At 37.8% G+C, this 23372-nt stretch overlaps 1 protein-coding gene across 1 annotated transcript in view; it reads right to left on the reverse strand.

Annotated features, from left to right (window-relative positions):
* The window catches only part of LOC103023192 (ubiquitin carboxyl-terminal hydrolase 32), a 43742-nt gene that overhangs the window by 4754 nt on the left and 15616 nt on the right, over positions 1–23372 (reverse strand). The window contains exons 15-32 of the mRNA XM_022681292.2: positions 22331–22471; positions 22122–22239; positions 20369–20523; positions 18893–18974; positions 18718–18792; positions 18474–18612; positions 17244–17349; positions 15344–15517; positions 12924–13098; positions 12677–12828; positions 12455–12581; positions 10037–10245; positions 9068–9252; positions 8575–8661; positions 7025–7145; positions 5805–5996; positions 4106–4340; positions 3536–3939 (exon numbers count right to left, since the gene is read on the reverse strand). Of these exons, the coding sequence (XP_022537013.2) occupies positions 3536–3939; positions 4106–4340; positions 5805–5996; positions 7025–7145; positions 8575–8661; positions 9068–9252; positions 10037–10245; positions 12455–12581; positions 12677–12828; positions 12924–13098; positions 15344–15517; positions 17244–17349; positions 18474–18612; positions 18718–18792; positions 18893–18974; positions 20369–20523; positions 22122–22239; positions 22331–22471 (2877 nt within the window). The remainder of the gene's footprint in view (positions 1–3535; positions 3940–4105; positions 4341–5804; positions 5997–7024; positions 7146–8574; positions 8662–9067; positions 9253–10036; positions 10246–12454; positions 12582–12676; positions 12829–12923; positions 13099–15343; positions 15518–17243; positions 17350–18473; positions 18613–18717; positions 18793–18892; positions 18975–20368; positions 20524–22121; positions 22240–22330; positions 22472–23372) is intronic.

Here is a 23372-nt window from a genome sequence, read left to right on the forward strand (position 1 = left end):
AGTTGTCATTGGTCAGGATGGTGCTGTGGTGTTTGTGAGACATGGAGGAACCTGTGTCAGGGTACACCACCTCAGATTGAGAAAAGTGAATACAGCGAGTGAAGATTCATGTGTCATAAAGGACAACGCAGATAATGACACAAATGTTGTACAAAGACAAAATAGCACAACATCTGTTGACAACAGCATTGAAGTCACAGAAACTGCAACAGAAGTGCAGCAGTCTGTGGTGCAAACCGAGCACACAGGCACAGGAGTACAAGAAGAGACACAGCACTCTGATGACAACGAAGAGACACAGAGGGGTACAGAGCTGAGAACTTTAGTCCGGCTAAAGACAGGGCAAGTTCTGAAATACAGAGACAGAGAAAGTGGAATTTTACTTACAGCAAAAGTTCTAGGACGTGCAGGCAAAGCCACAGGAAAATATAAAAACTGGTACAATCTACAGTTCATTGAGCCTATTAATATGGCAGGCAGTACAGATTCAGTTGACGTATCAAATTTAGAGAATCTTCAGGTGGAACCTACTGTACCTGATGTTAACACCAACAATGAGGATATATGGGTGACAAAAGATCTGTCATTTGACCTTGCCAAACAAGAAGAGATAAACAACTGGATAGATAATGATGTATTTGAAGAGGTCAGAGATGAGGGACAAAAGTGCATCTCTACCAGATGGGTGTGCACTATCAAAGAGACACACAATGGACTAGTTCCCAAAGCACGGCTAGTGGCTAGAGGATTTGAGGAGTTGGACGTGTCTGAGCTTCAAAAGGATTCACCTACATGTGCCTCAGAATCACTTCGGCTGCTTTTGGCAGTTATTTGTCAAAGACAGTGGACACTTCAATCCATGGATATAAAGTCTGCCTTTCTACAAGGAACAGAGCTGGCACGTGACATCTATATCAGGCCTCCTGCTGAGGCTGACTGTAAAGGAATTTTGTGGAAGCTCAAGAAGTGTGTGTATGGTCTAGCAGATGCGTCATTGTACTGGTACAACAAAGTGAAGGAAATTGTGCTGAGAGCAGGAGGAAAAATGTCCAGAGTCGATCCAGCTGTTTTCTATTGGCAAGATCAGGACTGCAATGTAACAGGGGTACTGGCCTGTCATGTAGATGACTTTATGTGGGGTGGTTCACAAAATTTCTCCTCCACTGTAATACCCCATCTCAGATCTGTTTTCGAAGTTGGACGTGAAGAGCATGATAATTTCTGTTATGTGGGAATAGACTTTGAGACAAATGACAAAAGGGTACAAATACATCAAGACAATTACATTCAACACATGCAGCCCATACATATAGATCCCTCTCAAGCACTGAAACAAGACTGCTCCCTTTGTGAGGAAGTGAAGGAACAACTCAGGTCAAAAATAGGCCAAATTCTTTGGGTTGCAAGACAGAGTAGGCCAGATGTCCTGTTTGATGCTAGCAACCTGGCATCAAGCTTCAAAAGTGCAACTGTGCAGACAGTCCATGAAGCAAACAGAATAGTGTGCAAACTTAAATCCAGGAAGGTGCTTCTCAACTTCCAAAACTTGGGCAAAGACAGTCATCTTAAAATGACTGTGTTCAGTGATGCTTCATTTGGAAATCTTTCAGATGGTGGCACTCAAGGAGGACATTTGATTGTTCTAATGGGAGAAGATGGAAAGTTCTCACCCTTATCTTGGCAATCCAAAAGACTCAAGAGGATTGTGCGGAGCACACTTGCTGGTGAAACACTGGCCATGTCTGATGGAATTGATAATGCCATTTTCTTAGCTACGTTGTTCTCTGAACTGACAACTGGGGATGCTGAACATGCTCCACCCATAATCTGTGTCACAGATAATCATTCACTTGCTGATGCATTAAAGTCCACTAAGTCAGTAACAGAGAAAAGACTCCGCCTGGAGATAAGCAGCATCAAAGAACTCTTACAAACACACAAAGTTGAACGTGTGTTGTGGCACAGCACAAAAGAACAGCTTGCAGACTGTCTTACCAAAAAGGGAGCATCAGCTTACAAGTTACTTCAGGCACTAAGTGAAGGACAATGGACACTTTATTAAGAAAAAAAAAAGGGGGCTTATTTTTTTATTTCTTTGCTGTTTCTCCATACTGTCATTTTGAGATACAGTTTGTGTCTGTTTTTTTTTTTTAGAAGAGAGTGAGTTTGTTAACTGTGTTCTATAAATATGTATTGTTGTCTCTATATCTCCTAATATTAATTGTGATATATTTAGATGTAAAAGATAACACCTCCATTGTTATTAAAAGGGGGGGACTTTTACTTTGAAGTGGCGGAGCGAAGTTTGGGGAGTGTTTTTTTTTTTTGAGGGTGCTCGTGCAGTTCTCACACGGGGGAAGCTGTGAATGTCGGAACGGATAAAAGTAGCTGTTGTTTGACTTAATAAAGTTCGTCTTTATTCTGAGTAACAATCAGTCAATATGAACAATTTAACCCACTCATCCCACTTATTTGTACAGATTAAGGCCAAACTGAATCACCACCAGGGCTGGGTGACATGGTATAAATATTGTAACACAACATTTAAAAGAATTCTTACGATACACAGTAGTTTTATATAGCTCTGGGGAAAAAGAGACTTTGATTTTCCCAAATTGAAAACCTCTGGAATATAATCAAGATAAAGATGGATGATCACAAGCCATCAAACCAAACTGGACTGTTCGAATTTTTGCACCAGGAGTGGCGTAATGTTATCCAAAAGCAGTGTGTAAGACTGGTGGAGAAGAACATGCCAAGATGCATTAAAAAACTGGGATTAAAAACCAGGGTTATTCCACCAAATATTGATTTCTGAACTCTTAAAACTTTATGAATATGAACTTGTTTGTAATGAAATGTGTAATTGCTTGCTTGCTTGCTGGGTTTTTAAGCACTGATGAAATCAATGCATATTTATTTTATCACAATAAGAAAAATGCTGTCATATTGCCCAGCTCTAATATGCACAGGAATGTAAAGCTAATGTTTTTTGACACCAAGGATATCTCTTTTTAAAATGTTATACAAGATGACCCACACTAAGGAATGTCATTATTTTAAACCACAAAAAACAACCATACTGTTGGGCAATAGGGGGCGCTATTAAACCGTTTTCTAAATACAGGACATCACCCACAAAACAATAACATGGGGAAGTCACATGTTGCATTAAGACAGCAGCTATGCTGTATTTATATTATTTATGATTGAGGTTGGAAAATGAAAAACGGCTTGTTCCTTTCAATTTGGTCTGAGGGAGGCTTTCCTTGCCATCGACCTGGATCTCTGAAAATCTACAAAGTGACAATGCCTAATGTGGAAGGTACTAAATACACTTTATTAAATACACTTAGTATCAGTAATTGTATTGTTTAATATTAAATATTTGACCATTTAAAACAATATCAGACCATACCATCACATATGAGCTTACAACTGGTTTCAAATGAATAAAAAATGCGAAATAAATTTAAAACCTTCATAAGCAAAAGCAATAAAAAAAGGTACTAAAAGCCAGGATGCAGACACTCACTGATATTGCATACAGGTCATAGACTGGCTCCAGGCAGATCCTTTCTCTTTGGTCCTGTGAGGCCTCCAGGTCCATGCTGTCCTCAGTGCAGCCGTTGCTCTCCAGCTCAGAAACAGACGTGCCGTTATCAAAGTCTCTGCTCGTGTCCTCGCCCAGTGCTGAGTCCAGGCCTGTGGCTTCAGCCTCAGTCTGGGCCTCGGGCTTAGTGCTGCTGCAGGGCTCCAGCTCCAGAGGGCTTTCCCTGCCACTGTCCAGGCTTTCTTTACTGAGGGACAGCTGCAGCCTGGAGTCCAGGTGAGACGCCTGCTTCGGCCCCTGCTTTCGGCCATCTACTTTGGGGCTGCTGGTGGGGCTGCCGCCTCTGCTGAGGGAGGAAGACAACAATCGCCCAGAGCCTGGAGAGTCTGTAAAGGACACAAACACACACATAAACACACACATCAACATTGTGAGGAATCATAAAATCCCTGCACTCAGTTGCTGATAATTAACACTGTCCTATTTTATTCCCATGTTTCCATTCCAAGGCTGATTTGACGGCATACAGACTTCAGCAGTTTCAGTGCTGACCTTTTAAGCTACTTAATGTTGAGTTTGAAGGAGGCTCTCCTGCTCCAGAGTTTGGCCCGTGCTCCTGTTCCGACAGATCTTCTCCCAAACAGCTTCTCCACCCCTGCTGGCTGTGGTCTGCTTCCCGAGGAGTCAAAAACGCACTGGGATCAAAGTTATCCCGGGGGAAACGCACGATTTTCTGAGATTTAATCCACCGTCCGTTGACAAACTGGAACCGCTTCAAGTGTACAATCTGTAACAGAGAACACAAAAAAGATATGGTTAATGGAACTATACTGGATTTAAAAAAGAATACATGAGATATTATATTATGACTAATACTGAGGTAAAATAACTTTTGACTGCTTAAAAAAGATTAAAACACATTTCTGGAGATGCTTTTAAAGAAGGAAACCTCAAGGTTTTTTATCCTCTCTGGAAAGGCCCTGTAATTCAGGACTATTGTCAAGGGGTGGGCGTTATGGCCCTAAAATAATATCATGATATTTCATGGTACTTTTGCGAAAATGATTCTCTTGGTGGTATGACAAAACATTCAATAAAAAAATATTTCAAAAATACAGTACTGCAACAAAATGAAAATTAAATGTTATTATTGCATACAATATGATAGGGCAAACCCCTAATTGAGATAATAAAAATACAAGAATTTTATCATATTTGTAACAGTAAATGATCCAGAATGTCATGACACCAATAATGCACTCCAAATATCTCCATATATCCAGGAATAAAGTAAAATAACAGACAGATATAATATGTCTCTATTAGATATATAATGGGAAATGAGAACAGTGTGAATTTTTCTTTTGCTAAAACAGAAAAAAAGTAGTACCCTGATGTGATAATTAGGAGTGGTGATATGGCATGATATTTCAGGGTATAATATTGTTCACGATATTCAAAAATGTTGGCAATATTATTGTATACGATATGATATGGCAAACCCCTACTATTGGTTATGGCTACACAAGAGATACTGAAATTTTAAGTTGATGTACAGAACTCTCACCTTCCTAGCCTATATGTGCTGAGAAATTTGAGCCCTCTGTATCCCAACTATAAATTTGCTTAGATTCAGACAGCCACTATGGTAGGCAGGAAGCTACTAATAAGGCAGAGATAATCATCCAAATTAATATATACAAAATCATGCAAGCACAACTGTCAAGGCTGCAGCATTAATTTCTAGAGCTTTTTTTTAATCTTTTAACCCTTTCAGACCTGAATTATGTTCCAGTGATGGACAAATATGAGAATGCTGTTTTATGCACACAAAATACGACACTACTATTCTAATATAAAATGTATACAATAATTACAATTAACAATTTTTTTTAAGTGTTCTAAATCACAATGTCTCATTTGTTCTGTAGTGCTGATATGCCCTAATGTCTTGAGTTGCAGATTTTTTTTTTCCAGTGCAGTGGGCGGGGCTAAGGTACTGTTTCCTCGGCTGGTTTATAATAAATTCTGATGGACAACAGGTCTCAATTAGTGTTCTGTGCAACAATACATTTGGAGAAAAAAAACACCATGATGTCCATTGTAGTTGATGCAGGGTCTGAAAGGATTAAAATCTACATTTTCAAATGTTTCTTTTGTATTATCATTGTGATAATTATCTGAAATGAGAACAGTAATTGTTGATCATGCTAAATGCTGTAAAATGTTTAATAAAATGCTGATCTGGTACCAGTATTGGTGGAAGTCTCCAGATGTCCAGTTTCTTGGTGGCCAGACGGTGGGTCTTGCACTTGGAGCAGTAGTACAGTTCATTTTCCCCCAGTTCTTCCTCAGTGGTGAAGGCTCTCAGGCAGCTGTCCAGACTGATGGGCTCTGCTTGCGCACGACGACTCAGTTCCACACTCACATGCTCCTCCACCAGCTGCAATAAATAAAGCGTACAATAAAGAACTTGCCCTGGTACTAGTACTGCTCTTCAGGCAGTGGTACAATAAAAGGTTCAGATCAAAGGACCAAAATCTGGTCAACTGATCTATGATCCGAATTGTTTGCAGTGTGAAAGCACCATTCTAGATGGTACAGACTTGGACTAAGTACATCCGATTCCCCTTCACACAGGGCTGTGGCCACAAAAGCTTAAGCTGGTAAATTCTGTATCTACTGTAACTGGTTCTTAACCCCTATTTATGGACAGAATGATAAGAAATCTAAGTGTAATCTGTTATTCTCTATCTGCTGCGTAATGCCTGTGTAATGATCTGTGTGAATGAGAGTCAAATTATGGCAGAGAAGCAGAATCTGGCACAACCTAATTCTTTAGTCAACCCCAAATTTAAAACAAATCAGACCAAATTAATATAATGTATCACACACATGAACCATGGTCTGGACCCTCAGAGCTTTCTTTAACCCCTTAAAATGCCTTGTCCCATGTACAGGCTACAGGTGTAGGCGATATAAAACTTTTTTTTCTGCAGTAAAATAACTTATTCACATTCTGAAAATTTGAGGGCTTTGAAATCTCCTACAGGACACTTGGAGAAGCTGCCTGTTCACTCACTTAATAATTCCAGATCAGTAACAGGAATTAACCCAAATACTGCAGGTTTGAAAATAGACATAAAAACTAGACAAACATAACAAACCTAGGTTTGAAGAAAAAATCAGGAAAATATCGATTTTAAATCGAAGTTTAGAAGTGCCAATTTTGTGATTGTTATTCATTATGTTTTTGTTGCAGATTTAATTACATTTTTAAAAATAATTTCTATTACAATTACAATTAGCATTTTTACTTTTCTTATCAATCATGAAACCTTTCTATGTAATGCTTGAATAGAAATCGTCAAGATATAGATGTGTAATATCAGGCAGAAAACTGACAAAAATGCTGGCCTGATAAGATGTTAAATAGATGACCCATAAATTAGATTGATTTATAACTCTTACCCTCTCTTGTGATGTCTGATAGCGTAGGTGCAAAGCAGTGGGGTCCCAGTCAACTGCTATACAAACACTGCCCAATGCAGCCCTGTCATCATTACATTCTATGGCACAGCCTCTGCAGAATCTGAGAACAAGAGATGTAGAGTTAGTAAATCATGTACCGTAAATTAAATCCAAAAGGATCATGAAGGACCCGTCCCATCCAAGCCACTCCCTGTTCTCACAGCTGCTGAGTGGCAGGAGGCTCAGAAGCTTGAAGACCAGAACCAGCCGGTTCCGAGACAGCTTCTTCCCCCAGGCGACCAGGCTGTGGAACAGCCAATAGAACAGTGTTCAGCCCAACCCACCCCACTGATACCCATACAAACTCTGCACCCTGCACTTTACTTTACACTGCATATATCAGACTTTCCCATATTATACAGCATTCAGCCTCCTGTACTCCCCACTTCCCACTCAACTCATTCCTCAACTCAACTCATTCCTTACCTGCACTTACTCATAGTTATTTTGTGACCTACTGGATTATTTCCTCACTTCCACACACACACTCTAGATATCCGCATATCTACATAGAATCATATATTACTTATTCAGTCTTACTTAACATATTTCCGTGCAAGATATGTCTATAGTGTTATTATGTGTATTGTGTATAGTGTTACACTGTAAAGCTATCTGTATGTCTTATTTTATATTATATTTTATTTTTATTATTCTTCTTGTAAATATTGTTTTCTGCACATTGGTGGGAATCTGCACTCAAGTTTTTCATTCACATGTACACCTGTACTCAATAAAAATCTTGAATCTATATATTAAGACTTTAGATGCAGTTTGTGTTAAAACTGCGCATTGGTTTAAGTGCGCTGAGGCTTTCGTGGCAAGCTGGTGTTTCTCTGCTTTGCCGTGAGACTCGATATCCTTCACACCCAAGGTGTGACTTAATTGGATGGTCCTCTTGCATACTTTACAGTGAGCTTCATATCGATTACTGGGGATGGCTCTTATTAAATTAAGTCTTATTAAAAAAAATACAAAATAAAAAAAATACAAATAAAAACAATTTCCAGTGTTTTCTTTTCCACTACAAGTATTACCAACATGGGCAGCCCCCCAGAAACAGAGAACTTCCGATTAGACTACACTTCTCTGGAATTTACTAAGCAAAAAAGCAAAAGTTAACATTTAAGACTAGATTAAATACAGTTTACATGTTTATAGTCAATGTGTCAAATATGTGTTGGAGATGTAGAAAGAAGAAGGGTCACTTCTCTATATGTTACGGTCTTGCCCACATGCAATAACTTTATTTATTTTATAGAACCTTTTAAATGACACTTATATTTATTTCCCTTGGTGTGCTGTCAACAAATGTTTGTTGAGACTGATTATTGTGTTATTTTCCTGTACATTTAATAACAACCAAAAAATGTATTTAAAAAATGTAAGACCATAGAATGGAAAAAAGTCTTTTTAGAAACTTGGATTTAAGCTTTTGAATTTTTTTTTGAAGTTTTAAGACCCCGCAGGAACCATATCATTACTCGTACCTGTACCATGGACACCATGCACAAGAGTTCCCGTCTCCTTGTACTACACGCAGCGTGAATGGATACTGGTAGCCCATACTGTCATCACTGGAAAAATGAAAAAAAAAAAGTACACAAATAGCAAATGTATCAAATGTATCATTTACTCTATACAGTGTGTCAAATATCTTTGCTGAACAGATCTGGGAAAACTAACAAGTGAAGCTAACAAGTTAGCACTATAACAGAACAGCTGAGGGAAGCTAAGTGGTATACCAGTTTATTTATAAACCACCACAGTTTCCTCTGAGACATGAGGTGCATGAATGGGTTTATCATATTAGTATGGTGGAGGGGGGACTGGTGGCTCAGCGGTTATAGCACTGGGTTATTGATGACACTATCTCACTGTATGTGTGTGTGTCTGTATGTGTGTTTCCTGCACGAGGTTAGAGGTTAAAGGCAGAGGTTAATTTCTTTGTGTGCATCATAAGTGTTGCATACTGGCACTGACCAGTCTTGAGCATGGTTGCTTGACTCCTGAGGAGGTAGAGGACTGGCCAGCCGGGACACTTGTGTCCACACAGTGTTGTACAAGTCTCTGCAACGAGTTTCTGCTGTGCAGGGAACAATCAGTGGCATGCCGAACAGACTGGGCCTGTTTTTCTGAGATGAGAGGAAGTATAACTCGGCGCGCATCTGTAAAAAATAAATAAATAAATAAAAAAAGGGAGAAAAAAAACATCAGTATATTTTTTAAAAGACATGCAAAACTATCAAATAAATAAAAACAGCATTTAAAATGTCGATTTGTAATGAATGCAATTAATAATGATTTAACATGTCTGTAACAAATACATTGTTACTAAGTAATGTTCACATTATTTAACATACAGTGGCTTGGTACCTACTTTTTTTTTTACATTTGGTCACCTTACAACTACAAACATGAATGTATTTTATTGAGATTTTAAGTGACAGGAGATTTACCTTCCAGCAAGACAATGACCCTAAACATACATAAAGAGCTATAGTGGAATGGTGTTAGAAGGGCCCAGGTTAAGTTCTGACCTAAATCCCATTGAGTATCTGTGGCAAGATACAAAAACTCTTCAATCAACCTGGGTGAGGTGGAGCTATTTTGCAAAGAAGAAGATGGAAGAGATATATTTCAAATGACTTGCAGCTTTAATTGCAGTGAAAAGTTGCACTGCTAATTATTGATATTCTTATTATTGGGTGGAATACTTCTGCACATCACATTTTCAGATTTTTATTTAATTAAAACTTCAAAAACCATTTATCATATTCGTTCCACTTCACAATTATGTGCTATTTTGTGTTGAGCTATCACTAAATGACTTAATATGATACATTTTTGAAACAAGTTTTTGTTACAAAAAGTTCATGGTGGTATGAATACTTCTTTAAGCCACTGTATCGCATTGAATGTTGTATTTTAACACACGTCAGCAGTTCTTACCATTTTCCTGTGGATGGCAATGATGTATCCAGTGAAGGGGCCGGTGGGGGGTGTCATAATGTGGCCATTAGGGAGGCCGTTGGCAGGGCTACCATCTGTACTACAGGGTACCACGGTATTTGGCATGCCTTTGGGAATTATATCGAGCCTCAGGGATGTACCGCTGGAGACTGGAGGACTGGTTCCATTTGCTACCACTGGAAAGGCTCCTATAAATATAACAAGCAGCAAATGGGAAATCTAACAGCAGGCAATGAAAAGAGCAATCAACATCATATCCTACTATCAAACCTTAAGCGTAGATGTTGCTACATTCTATCGTATCTTTCGCACTATAAGGTATATATAATACCTTATATAACCAAACTATAATATACTATAATATAGGGGTGTGACGAGATATCGTGCCACGAGATCTCGCGAGATTAAATGTGACGATATTTCTCATAAAGCTTAAACCTGTCTCGCGAGAGAAAAAAAAAACAGTTTAATGTGGACTTTTTAAGACGGATCTGGCAACACAGTAGCAGCGAGTGTGAGAGCAGCTCTCAGCAGAAGAGGAAAATGGGCGGACCGCGGTCCGGACCCAAACGTTGTCCAATGCGGACCCAAACCGATAAACTACTGAGAAGGATTTAATTGTGCGGCGCAGTAAACTCACAGACCAATCACGTGTGGGGTAAGATCACCAAACGCTCTCTTCAGTCAATCAGATCTGTGCAGACGCAGTAAGGAAATAAATAAATAAATAAATAAACACACCGCTCCTCACGCGGGATCGAACCCGTGTTGTCAGGGTCGCGGTACCACGTCCGTGAAAAAACGCCTTTATAAGGAGGGAGCCCGAGAACGGGTGGAAAAACGAGAACGGGCGGATAGACAGGGGATAAATGTAAACAAAATCTGTCCAGAGAGGCATTTCTTCTTCTTCTTCTATATTTTTACATCATTCAGTTCAAACAGCCTTACAGGATATAGCACTTAATTATTTAAAATAATTAAATACCCCTGATATAGAAGATGCTTCTGCTACTTTTAAGTTTTAGTATGTCTGGCTGCATTTTGGCTCCAGTGAAAACAATAAACGGTAACAGAGTGACCAAGACACAAACCACATATAAATACTGTAAGTAAATCCAACACGTGACTGTTTCATAGGCAGTTGTAATAATCCATTAGCTCTGTACTGTATTTAAAAACATGTTCTGTCTCTGTTTCACTTCAAGCATAGTCTTAATATGACTGGTTATGGTTATGCATAGTTAAATTACAAGAGATTTAGGAGAAAAAAAAACACAAACCATAGTCTTAATATGACTGGTTGTGGTTTGCACTTATTGTTTGCACTATATAAGACCTAGAAAAGTTTTATTTTTATTTTTTATTCTTATTTCTATTCCTTATAGAATCAATGTGTGAGAGAAACCAGTCTGTTAAGTTTGAGGTATATGATTTTGTCCAAAAAAAAGTTTTCTTTAAAATTTTATTTTTGAATCTCGTCTTGTCATCGTGAACCCAATATCGTGTCTCGTCTCGTCTCGTGGTATTAGTGTCTCGTCACACCCCTACTATAATAATAATTATAATATAACTATAATAACCGAAAGGTCTATTTCCTGGTCTACTGGCACACCGGATTATAAGGCACATTTTAAGCGGCACGTTAGGAACATTTGTGTCGCCATGTTTCCCTTCTAATTCAGCAGGTCTTGTAAAGCTAAGTTAAGTAATCAAAATTGTAATTCTTAAAAAACATTTTCAGAGGAGTCAGACAAGTCAAACCAGCGCTGGATATTAATCTACACAGATTTCTCTCCTGAAAACTGTTCATTTGGGTGAGTAAGCTTACTGTAAATAAACAGAATCGCTTTAGAGTTCCAGATTTCCACCTAACCGCTCATGTCGCCTAACTGCCACCTGACAGAGCTACACTGAGGAACCCTGAGTGTTCCGGTAAACCAGGGCGATATAACCTAGCGGTTCGTCCCACAAAGCTTGATTAAACGCGGTAAACGCGCAGACTACAGTCTGATATACTCACCTTTGAACGATAATACTCACAGCCAAAAAGCTAGCGTTTAGCGGGTAATGCTAATACTGCTGGAGAACTAAACTGAAACTTATGTATAACAGTGCACGTTAGCAGAGTGGTTTTACTGCTCCTTACAACCTGACTGGTAAAATTCATACATAAGACGCACTAAATCAAAAGGCGCACTGATGATTTTTGGGAAAATTAAAGGATTTTAAGTGTGCCTTATAATATGAAAAATACGGTTGATTACTGCACTCAAGCTATAGGTTACCACCACCATTAGAAGAAACCATAACTATAAAATTACAATATCTAATCGCATCCTTTCTTACAACATCTATAAAATGCTGAAAACACAGGATAAAAAGATCTTCTATTCTTACCTACGCCCGCTTCTTTCGGAGATGTGATTTCAAGATTGGATGAGGGGGATGCAGGCAGTGGGATTTCAAATGCACACAGGAAGCCACTCACTGCACGGCGTACTTTCTGATGATCTAATGGAAAATTCTAAAACAACAAACAAAAAAAAAAGCTCTCAGTTAGTCTGGGACAGTGGTAAACAGTGCAGTCTCAAGAAATTAGGGAGAATTCTGCACAAGTACCTTAATGCAGGACAGATGGATCTCCACCAGTAAGAGCTGCTCTGCTTTCAGATGGCACAGCTCACTAAGTAGACTCTTGAGTCCGGAGTATTTCTCATCCACATTGAGTCTGAGTCCATATCGCACCGGTGTAGAGCCATCTAGCCTTATAACTGAATAGAGATAAAGAATAACGGTATAACAAGGCAAATCCATAAACATATTTTATTATTATTTTAATCTTTACTACCTTCATGTGATCACCCACCTATGATCTCGAGGTGCATGGAGTTGTCCATGGGCAGGGGAAGAGAGAGGAAGTTGAATGGGTCGAAGCGTGCACTTACATGCCCACAGGTTTTACACTTGACCTGGGACCTGAGCTGACCGTGGAAAAGATCCACCACAATGGAGCGATTTCTTCTCAAATGGTTCTCCCAAGCCTGAGACAGACAACACAGTACAAAAAGTTGTGATACAGACACTATTAGGATTTAGGTTGCACTGGATATGTGGCAACAGAAATTATTCAGCCCCCCCCCAAAAAAAAGACAAAATAAATAATAAGCCTGAATGATTAATACCGAACTGATTGAATGTTTTTTTTGGAGTATTTCCTTGAGATTTTTTTCCCTTAGCAAACTTTTTTCTCCAACTGAGCCAAAAAGTCAGAGTTATCTTTAAGCTACCGACAGACAAAAGGACTCCCGAGCGAAAGGGCCGCTGTTAGAAGCAACACACATGGACTTCTACCTGTCATCAACTATCAGTGAGTAATCCAGTTAAAAAAAAAAAAAAACAGGCTACATTTACATTACCAGGCTAAAGTGACTCAAATATGATTTTTTGTTCAATGTGGCTCAGATCAGATCGTTTTCATGGCTGTGTGAACATGCTAGGTGCTGCCTACGAATTGAAACTGCTGGCTTCTCTTTTGTATCCACACATCTCAGATACAGCTGCAAAAACAGCAAAAGCAAGCTGCCTGGCCTTTTTTCACCTCCGTGACGTGAGCAAGTACTTCAGACCAGCTGTTTACTCTCCACTCCAGCAGAAGATGCTCCACATATGAGCTGCTAATGCACCCCTATCACATTTGTGAAGCTATAAGTCGTCTCTCAAATATGACGACTCTCAGATTAAACTCAGGGTGAAAATGAATTGATTCATTTGAATCAGTGTTTGGATGCGCTGAAGTTTGTATCAAAACAAAAAAATCTGCATCTGCATCTCTGATCTCAGAACTGAAAGCTTCGCGTAGGTTCTAGCGGGAAACTCGAAATCACGCCACTTTTCTCAGCCAATCACCAACTCCCACCTGTCCTTAAAAGACCTCCCTCATACCTGTTCTCCCCTGCTTGCAGACGCTGACATACGTTTTCACCCTCCTCCTTCCCCACCGCCTCCAGTTCGGTCCCGCCGGTTGCCCAGGGGATAGGCTCCGCCCCCGCCGTACAAGTACGGCAGGATCTGCGAGGTTCCAGACGCTGCGGACCTGGGCTTCGACGGGGCTTTCGCCAAAGACTCTATATACACTATATTCACTATTACTAATTGTCATACGAGTTTATTGGGATTAAATCTTTCTTGCTGCACTTTGTTTCTAGAGTTTTCCTGCTAGAACTGTATTTGTTGTCAACATGAAACAAGGCAACACTGACACATTTTAAAAGAGAGGTAAAGCATCGTAACTGTTCATGAACACGTTGCATTGCTTTTTTATTGTCCATAATTTGTTAAATCATTAGCATTTGTGAAATGGAAGGACCTCAAAAAAAGATCCAGATCTAGTTTGGGTACAAAAGAATAAAGTGCCTGATTGCACACCAGATGTAACTGTGGTGGAGAATGATTTGAACGTCTCACAAGATTGAATCATTTTCTGAACCAAATGGTTCATTAGATTTGATCTGCCAAAAGCACCACTTTTGCAATTACTAGTTAGTATTGCAAATAAACTGCTTAAACTTAGCTAGGACTGTTAGCATCAAAACTTTTAACCCATCGGATCCTGTCTGTTCGCACTGCAGCTAAACCCCTTCAGCCTAGACAAAGCTGGCTGCTGTGTCTGCAACCACTGTTTCAAATTAAAGGCCTCAACAGGGTTTTGTAATTGCGATTATGTGACCATTTAAAGAATTCTGAAGTAGCAAAACAGTGCTTTGTTGGCTAGTCTTAATGTTCACTAAGCACTTTTAAAATTATACAATACTTTTCCTTTGAAAAGCTTTTTTACTGCTGAAAATCTGAACATCTGATGAAGCATTCTAACATTCTAATAATCAACGTAAAAATGCTTTTAAGCATTTCATTCTAATTCCAAACTGGTCCAAATGATCTTTTTAAAACAATTAAGCCACAGGCACTTAACCATGATTCACAGGCTTCCCCTCAAGTTCACTTCTAAATAATTAACAACAGCATGTTTATAGTATAAAGCTGTGAAATTCACACTGTTCAGACATGCCTAATGGGTAAAAGCGCTTGCACCACAATCTGACGCTATTAAGTCACAGATGTTAGATTAGGAGTTCATTGTATTTGCAATGAAGGTACTTCAGTGGTTACACAATGCACTGAGGAACTATTTGGACACAGATGGAAACACAAGGAAACAGCCAGGGAATATTTATTCCAAAGTTTTTTATATTCACAGAGGAACTGAATGAAGAACTATGAAAGCCTAACCTCGTAAGCAACTTCCCAGTCAGGTCTGCCATCGCTGTCCTTCAGCTCCACATACGGCTTGTCATGGACACGGTTCAGATCCTCATGAAGGCCGTCTAACAGAAAGGCCAGCAGTTCTTGAGAGTCTTGCTGCTGGAAGCCATCGAACCGTGGAGCATACTTCGCTATAGTCCACTAAAACAGAAGAGAAACAGCATGTGAAAATAGATAATGAGGCAGAATATGAAGGTCTGTATTAGGGGTGGGCAATATGGCTCTAAAATAATATCACGATATTTCAGGGTATTTTTGCGATATACTTGGCGATATAGGAAAACTAAAATAATTCATTCATTTCAGGAATATAGTATAATAGTATAACAGTATAATCATAATGTGGCAAAATAAATAATATAGCATAAAATAATATAATGCGGCAAATAATATTGCAGAATATTTAGTGCATGCATATAAACTGCAAACTAAAACAATTATACAATAAATAAACCTAAAGCTTCACAGTAAATAATAGAATACTTTTAAGACAGAACAGCCCTATTATCACGATATGGATTTTTATCATGATATTTCTGTGTCACGATATATTGTATACGATATAATATTGCCCACCCCTAATCTGTATTAAATTAACCAAATTATAATGTAACAGCACTAGTTTTTGTTAATTAAATGTAAAGCTGGACACCATAAAAACATTTTATCGTATTGTGATCATTTTTCATATCGTAGCATGGATATCATCAGTACACCAGGCCAGAGAAGGTAAAAAAAAATCCTGTTTACTTGGATAATGTGCACCAAAAAATAAATAAAAATAAGAATCACTGTAATGCACATGAAAGAGCATTTGAATAACAGAATCTGCCACTTCTGCTGTATTTTGTCTGCATTTTAAAATATAATAACACTGTGTACTGTATTTTTCGCAGTAAACGTCTATTTTCTGGTCTATTTTCATACATAAGGCGCACTGGATTATAAGGCATATTTTAAGAGATACTTCAAGGAACTTCTAATTCAGCAGGTCTCGCCGCTGGGTGGTGGTGGTGGTGAGGGGTAGCTAACTGAGTTAAGTAAAGCTAAGCTAAGTAAACAAAACTGTAATAAACAAAGACTTTCTTTTAAAGTCAAACGAGTGCTGGATGTTAAGCTACACAGATTTCCCTCCTGAAAACTGTTTATTTGGGTGAGTAAAGACCTTCCGTTTATTTACAGTAAGCTTAGATTTCCAAATTTCTCCAGCACTATATCTGGAGCATTAGCATTAGCAGTTAGCGACTAATGCAGCCCGGCAGCACTACGTGCAGCATCCAGTCCGATATACTTCCCTCTGAACAACAAAAGAGCTAGCGCAGTTAGCGGTAAATGCTAATGCTGCTCCAGCAGTGCTAGCCAGGGTTAGCAGCAGGCTACAGGCCAATGATTCTCACCTCTGAATAAACTGAAACTCCTGTATAACTGTGCACTTCAGCAGAGTGGCTTTACTGCTCCTTATGACCTGATTGGTAAAATTCATAGATAAGGCGCACAGGATTAAAAGGGATGCTGACAATATTTGGGAAAATTTTAAGTGCTCCTTATAGTGCCAAAAATACGGTATACTAAAAACATACTTGAATATTGTAATAGAATATTTTTACCATATCACCCTGCTTTATCAGTGCGCAATTACTTGCACCATACACAGGGTGGTGGCTTTTATACTGTTCATATCGATATCAGAATTATATCATATTAGCCGAAAAAAACAAAAATATATATATACTATGATATAGATTTATGACATATCGTCAAGGCCTATTGAAATCTAATTTAAAAAATAAAATTAAAAAGTCCTCTCAACACTCTACACACTGTGTACTTTGTGTATAAGTGTATAAAAGAATGTTTAGAGACATACCCTGAGTTTCAGTGGAGCGATACTTTTCTGAGTACCACTCCACAGTTCTTGGATCAGATCACCGTAGCATTTTGCCATGTGACCACGCATCCCGATAGGATTAGTTCTGTGGAAGAGAAGTTAAAACAGAACACAGAACAGAACTTTAGACAAAATGTTCAGGATTAAGCTAATTCAGCTGGGAATACCACCCAAACAAGACAATAATTACAACAATGATATTACACAACAACAGTATTATAGAATACCTAAATATAGAGTTTGTTTTTCATTTCAAACAGCATGGTGGATAATTTGTGGTATTATTTTTCGATTAGCTTAACTGAAGTGGGAATCGTGAACTCAATTATGTAAAAACACCTGAACACCTGCCCAGATACATTAGACTGAATGGGATTTTTGGGAAATCTCTGAACAGCTGCCACAAAATTTCAAGACTCTGGAAGTCACAATCATCACCCCCCCAATGGGCTTTTACTGTCCACTGTGGGTGGTAATGCGAATGCTTTTATAACGAATTTCCAGTACACACATTTGATACTGTGGGTCAAGGAATGTAAAATGTCTGCACCTTGAACTTGAAAAATTAATTGTTTCATCCATCTGGCACTCATTATATCAGGCCTCACTCTGACTAGAATAATTCATGTTGCCTTGCAGTAATTAGCATTAAAAAAATTAATGTATTTTAGTTCAGTGTAAATATATCAAAGAAGCTTAGTTTGGACATTTCTCTCGCGTTCTTTTGGGTCTCTGCAAGGATCATCTTCATACTGGGCTACATACGTCTGCTATATTCTTGAGTCAGAGTGGTGCATGTTCGTACTTCTCTGCATCCAACCACAATCAGATTCACTCTATCCGGATGGATTGTGTGTGTTTTTTTTTTTTTTTTACAATGAGAATAAAGGAATAAAGACAAGCTGAAATGAATTAGGACTAACAAGGCTATGTTTAAAATGTAAGGAGTAGAAAGATCAGATATAAGGAGTAAAGTAAAAAGTCGTCTTAAAAAAATATTACTCCAGTACAGTACAGATAAACAACATTTATACTTAAGTAAGGTAACAAAGTATTTGTACTTCATTACTTAACACTTCTGTAAGTGTACTGCTATCCCATGACTTTTGGCATATCAGTGTATAAATATTCACCATTACAAAAAGCTATGTAAGCATGTTAATCATGTAAATAGAAGATATGAAGTGTTGGATGCAGACAAACCCTCACCTGTTCAGTTCATAGAGGTGGGATCCAGACAGGAAGTAGTCAGTGAGTGGTTTAGTGTTGCTCACACACTGGATACTAGAGTTCATGAAGCACGTGTTGCCAAGGTTACTGAGTCCCGTGGCTCCTTTCTCAGTGGGAACTATTTAAAGAGAAAAAAAAAAAAAAAATAAGCAAACTTCAAAAACACAGACACACAGGCATGCAGAACACTGTTTACACTGTTACATCTTTAATCATCAGGCACCTTTATATCGATTTATTCGGCTGCTGTTGGCCAGGAATGACATCTCCTCTGGCCAGCTCATGTCTTTGTTGCGCACTGTAGAAAAGAAAACAGATGAAGTTAGGAAAATGGATAAATTATATTTATAATTGAATTTTTATAAACAAAAATGAACAAATGTATCCGAAAATAGCACCTTCAATAACCATATACTGTTCATCTGGGATTTTAAGGGCCTCCAGTGAATGATCCTCATCGTCAAGAAGAGTCAAATAATTCTGTTGAGGAACAGATTACAGTCATTTGTATCTGTAAATTTTTAACCAAAACCCTGACCATTACAAACAAACACACACACACACACACACACACATATTTATAAATTTATCTAGAATATTTTATGTTCAAAACTTAACATGAATACGGTACGTATTAGGGACGCATCAATTATTTGGCAACCTAAAATATTCTGCTGAAAACGAACAAAAATAACCCAATTCGTAGTTCTGCCAAAACAAACTGAATGATTTTTACCGAACAATTTCTCATTGATCATTTTAAGTTCTGTTATATTGTTTCATCCAACTGAGGAACAGAGGATTTTTAAGGCCCACACTCAATTCTGAGCTGCATTTATGATTAAACACTACTGAGTTACATATTTAATAAAATAACACTGCTAATGTAAATTTAGAATTAAAGGACCACTGCCAAGATAAATGTATTGTGCTTTGTTGGTTTGTCTGCTGAGCTATTAAAAAGTTAAATATTTGTGGTTTCTAAATCGACCTTGCTATTTTATGTCGCGTTAGTTAATGTAATATTTCTTGTGCATGTATCTAATGAGACTTTCTTATTCTTTTTACTATTCAGTCATTTCATATCATGAGTTTTTGTTTTGTGTTATGATTTTGTCTTGTTAAAAAAAAGGTAAAAAAAAGAAGAAAAAAAAAATAATAAATAAAAAGTTAATATTTTAAAATGATATTTTTGTTTTTTTCTTTGAAAAGCAAGAAAAAAATACACAGACTGATAAAAAAAAAGCGGCAAAATGAATAAAATTTTTGAAATGTTCATTTTGGTAGTTTCAGCCTATTTTTAAATTATTATTAACAGACAAAATGTAAATATACATATACAGTACTATGCAAAAGTTTTAAGAACATTATTTAACACTATTTATCTCAGCAATAACTGTCTATTGGGACACAGGTCACATTGGGACAGATAAGACACAATAAGAACTTTTCGAACAGAAGAAGTTGAGAAATTGTGAGCTAGAACAAAGAACGAAGCTTGGTTCCATCAACAGCTTTCCTGATTTAACATCATTAAGCACAGATGTACCAAAAAGCAGGTGTTGGATAATAACTATAAACAATATTGGACTCTTAAGAGGAGAGCTTTGGAGATGTTTAACACAGTGACATAAAACCACTACTTTTACTACTAGTAACAATGTTTCAATTTATTTTTATTTACTTTCATGGTTGGATTTATTTTATTTTTTATATAAATGTGTTTTATTAAGCAAATAAACACTTACTGTCTAAATGAGGAGCTTTTTTTATTCATCTAATTTATTATTTTACAGAACTTTGCACAGTATCTCACACATACATGTATGTGCGTGCGTGTACATATGCTTGTGTATCACAGGCAGGCTCTTCACCTCGTTGATGTAGAGCCAGAGTCTCATATCCTCTTCTTTAATACGGAGTCTCTGTGACAGGTAATCGTGAATGTCTTTAATAGTGCCCACTCTGCTGAAGCACCCAGTGTAGACCAGCACCCGCTTTAGAGGGGCACTGGGAGACGGCATGTTACCTACAGTAAGCAGTGGGAAATTTTACAACTGTTAAAGAAATCATGCTGAGCACAAAATTATTTAAAACGTAAAGCAAAATGTAACAAGCTTATGTTAAAACAATCTTATAATATAATAAAGATATTGAATAACTAATCTCTAAACCTTGGTATTTACTTCCATGTGACACAGAAACTGTTCAAAGCAAAGCCTTTCTGTACCACAACCCAACCACATACAAGGAGCATCACATGACCTTGCTCAGAGCCTGCAGGTCTTGTGACTTTCATAGACCATAGGCCACGCATTTTCATTGAGTGAATTAGAAAACAGAGCGTGCACTGTGCAAGTTTCACCTTTCATAGACTGAGGGGCTTTTTTGTTGGTTCATAACCCCTGAATGATTCTTTGGCTTTTCTTTCTGGATCAAAATACACCCATACAAATAATCCTTATGTGTTGAAGGGTGATCAATAATCTTATTCAAATGGGATTAGATTTACGTGGGGGGTAGAGTATGGAATATGGCTGGAAGGTTAATCAAATTAATTTGATTAATCAAATTAATGGTTTGTTGCAATTTTAAAAATGGGATAAAGGATATTGTACATCTTTGCATTAAGAAGCTTCCAAAAGGAATCTCAGTATATTAACATGTGCTTCTCTTAGAAACCAGTCAGTAATTTTCATAATTTACACTTTCCCTAAACTGAAGCATAAGGATGTTTGCACTGTATTTAATATAAAAGCTGCAGTAAAATTGAAGGGGGTTGCTTAGTATTCAAGAAAAAAAAACTGTTGTTGTGAAGTTGTTATATAAGAACTAACAATCGTAATCGTAATCAAGAATCACTTATATATTTGAAGAATACTAAGATTACTTTTTATTTTTTGGACAATATCAGCCCTACCACAGGACATCAGGAAAATGTATGACCGGTTAGAAATCTGTGTATAAATGACTGAAATGGGAGTGGCTACTCCATTTACACACTGCAGCCAACTACACAAACACATGGTGATATTTAACCAATTTAACCCAATTTATTAAGAATAATATTTTTTGGTTTATATTGAAAATTAGTAGGTACATGTTCATAATATACAGTATATGTAGGCTATAAGCTGGTGGTTTTGAGTGTTGCACATTATCATCAACGCGCCACCACACTTTAGAAAAGCTGTGAAACTCTTCTTCCTCCGGACATGAAAGAATATTTCAATCTGAACAAGATTAATTTAGTCTGAGTTTTTTTTTTTTTTAGTTTAAAGGTGTCTGTATCGTTTTTGAAAAAGTATCATCAGGGAACAATTACTGTCATGGCACATTCAGACAGGAGTAAAATTCAACTGACAATAAACCCCTCTTCACCTCCAAGTAAAACGAATTCTATATGAATAGGGCTTATACTATGCAATCAATTCTAAAGGATTGCACACAAAGACATTACATTCCATTAAAAAATGCTTGAATATTTTTTGGCTTTTGTTAATTACAATCTTTCATAAAATTTTAAACCTGCCTTAGTTTAATAAAATAAAATATAAAAGTCAGGTATTTTACCCAAAGCATTAGGATAAATCTCTACATCTGCATATGTACAGAGTCAAGTCTTACCCATGTTGATCCAGCCATTAGACTGAGGTGTGCGGGCTGGAGGCTGTTGTCTCAAGAAGAGCAGATGTCTGGGAAATAGTTCTAATTCTGCATTCTCCAGATCTCTGGTCCTGATCACCTGTACAATAAGAGTAAATCATCAAGTTCTAGGACTACAGAGATTGTGAGGACATTCTTCGACAGGCTTTTTATACCATCACTATACGTACCGGCCTTGGAAGGCTGAGGTTTGCTCCATACCAGTGGTAGAGAGCCCTCCAGACTGGCTCAGGAACAACCTCAAAGTCTTGGCCCAGATGTAGGTTTGGAGAGCGTCTCAGCAGACCCCCTTCCATTGTCAACGTAGGAGCCTGAAAGACATTAAGGCATTTCAGAGATAATTACATAACACTGAAAACACTATTACATAATAACACACAAACATTAGAAAACTAGCTAGAAGACCCCTACACTGCAATAAATGTGGATGTGGTTTATGCCAAAGTTGCATGTATGTTTACACGCACAACTCTAGCCAGAGGCCATTGTCACACTGTGATAATTGACATTGCCTTGCCATGAGCATGTTGGCCAGTAATAAACCTCAATCACAAGATAACACCACACAACATACACAAGTGTGGGTGGTACAAAGCAGTCACCTGCCTGTGGTAACACTTCAGATTTTCACAGTGTTAAAGCACAACAGAACTTTATACCAGTTAACTTTAACTTTTAACCATTATGTATTATTAAATACAGGGTTTCCCACAGAAAATCAGGTATTTGTTGTCAAGGCAGCCGCCATAACTATAGAGCGCTGTGGGAAACCCTGATTTAAAGGATGTGGAAAACCAACACAAATTAATAATTTAATTACCGTATTTTTTCAGGCTATAAGGCACACAGGATTATAAGGTGGATTAAGAGACAATGGTAAGGATGCCTACATGGAAGTGAACAAGGATTTCGCCATGTTTTCCTTCAAAAAAAATATTTTAAAGTCAAACAAGCCCTGGATGTTACTCTGTACAGATTTCTCTCCTGAAAACTGTTTATTTGGGTGAGTAAAGCGTTGTAATTTATTTCCAGTAAGCTTAGATTTCCAATATTTTGTCTAAGCGGGATATAAATGCCACCTGATATCACTAGACAAATGAACCCTGAATGTTCTGGTTACCCAAGGTGCTAACAGTTAGCGGTTTGTCCCACGTAGCTTGTTTTAACATAGCAAACACACAGAGACTACAGTCCAATATACTCGCTTCTGAA

This window comes from Astyanax mexicanus, chromosome 20, assembly GCF_023375975.1.
Source record: "Astyanax mexicanus isolate ESR-SI-001 chromosome 20, AstMex3_surface, whole genome shotgun sequence".
NCBI classification, from domain to species: domain Eukaryota; kingdom Metazoa; phylum Chordata; class Actinopteri; order Characiformes; family Acestrorhamphidae; genus Astyanax; species Astyanax mexicanus.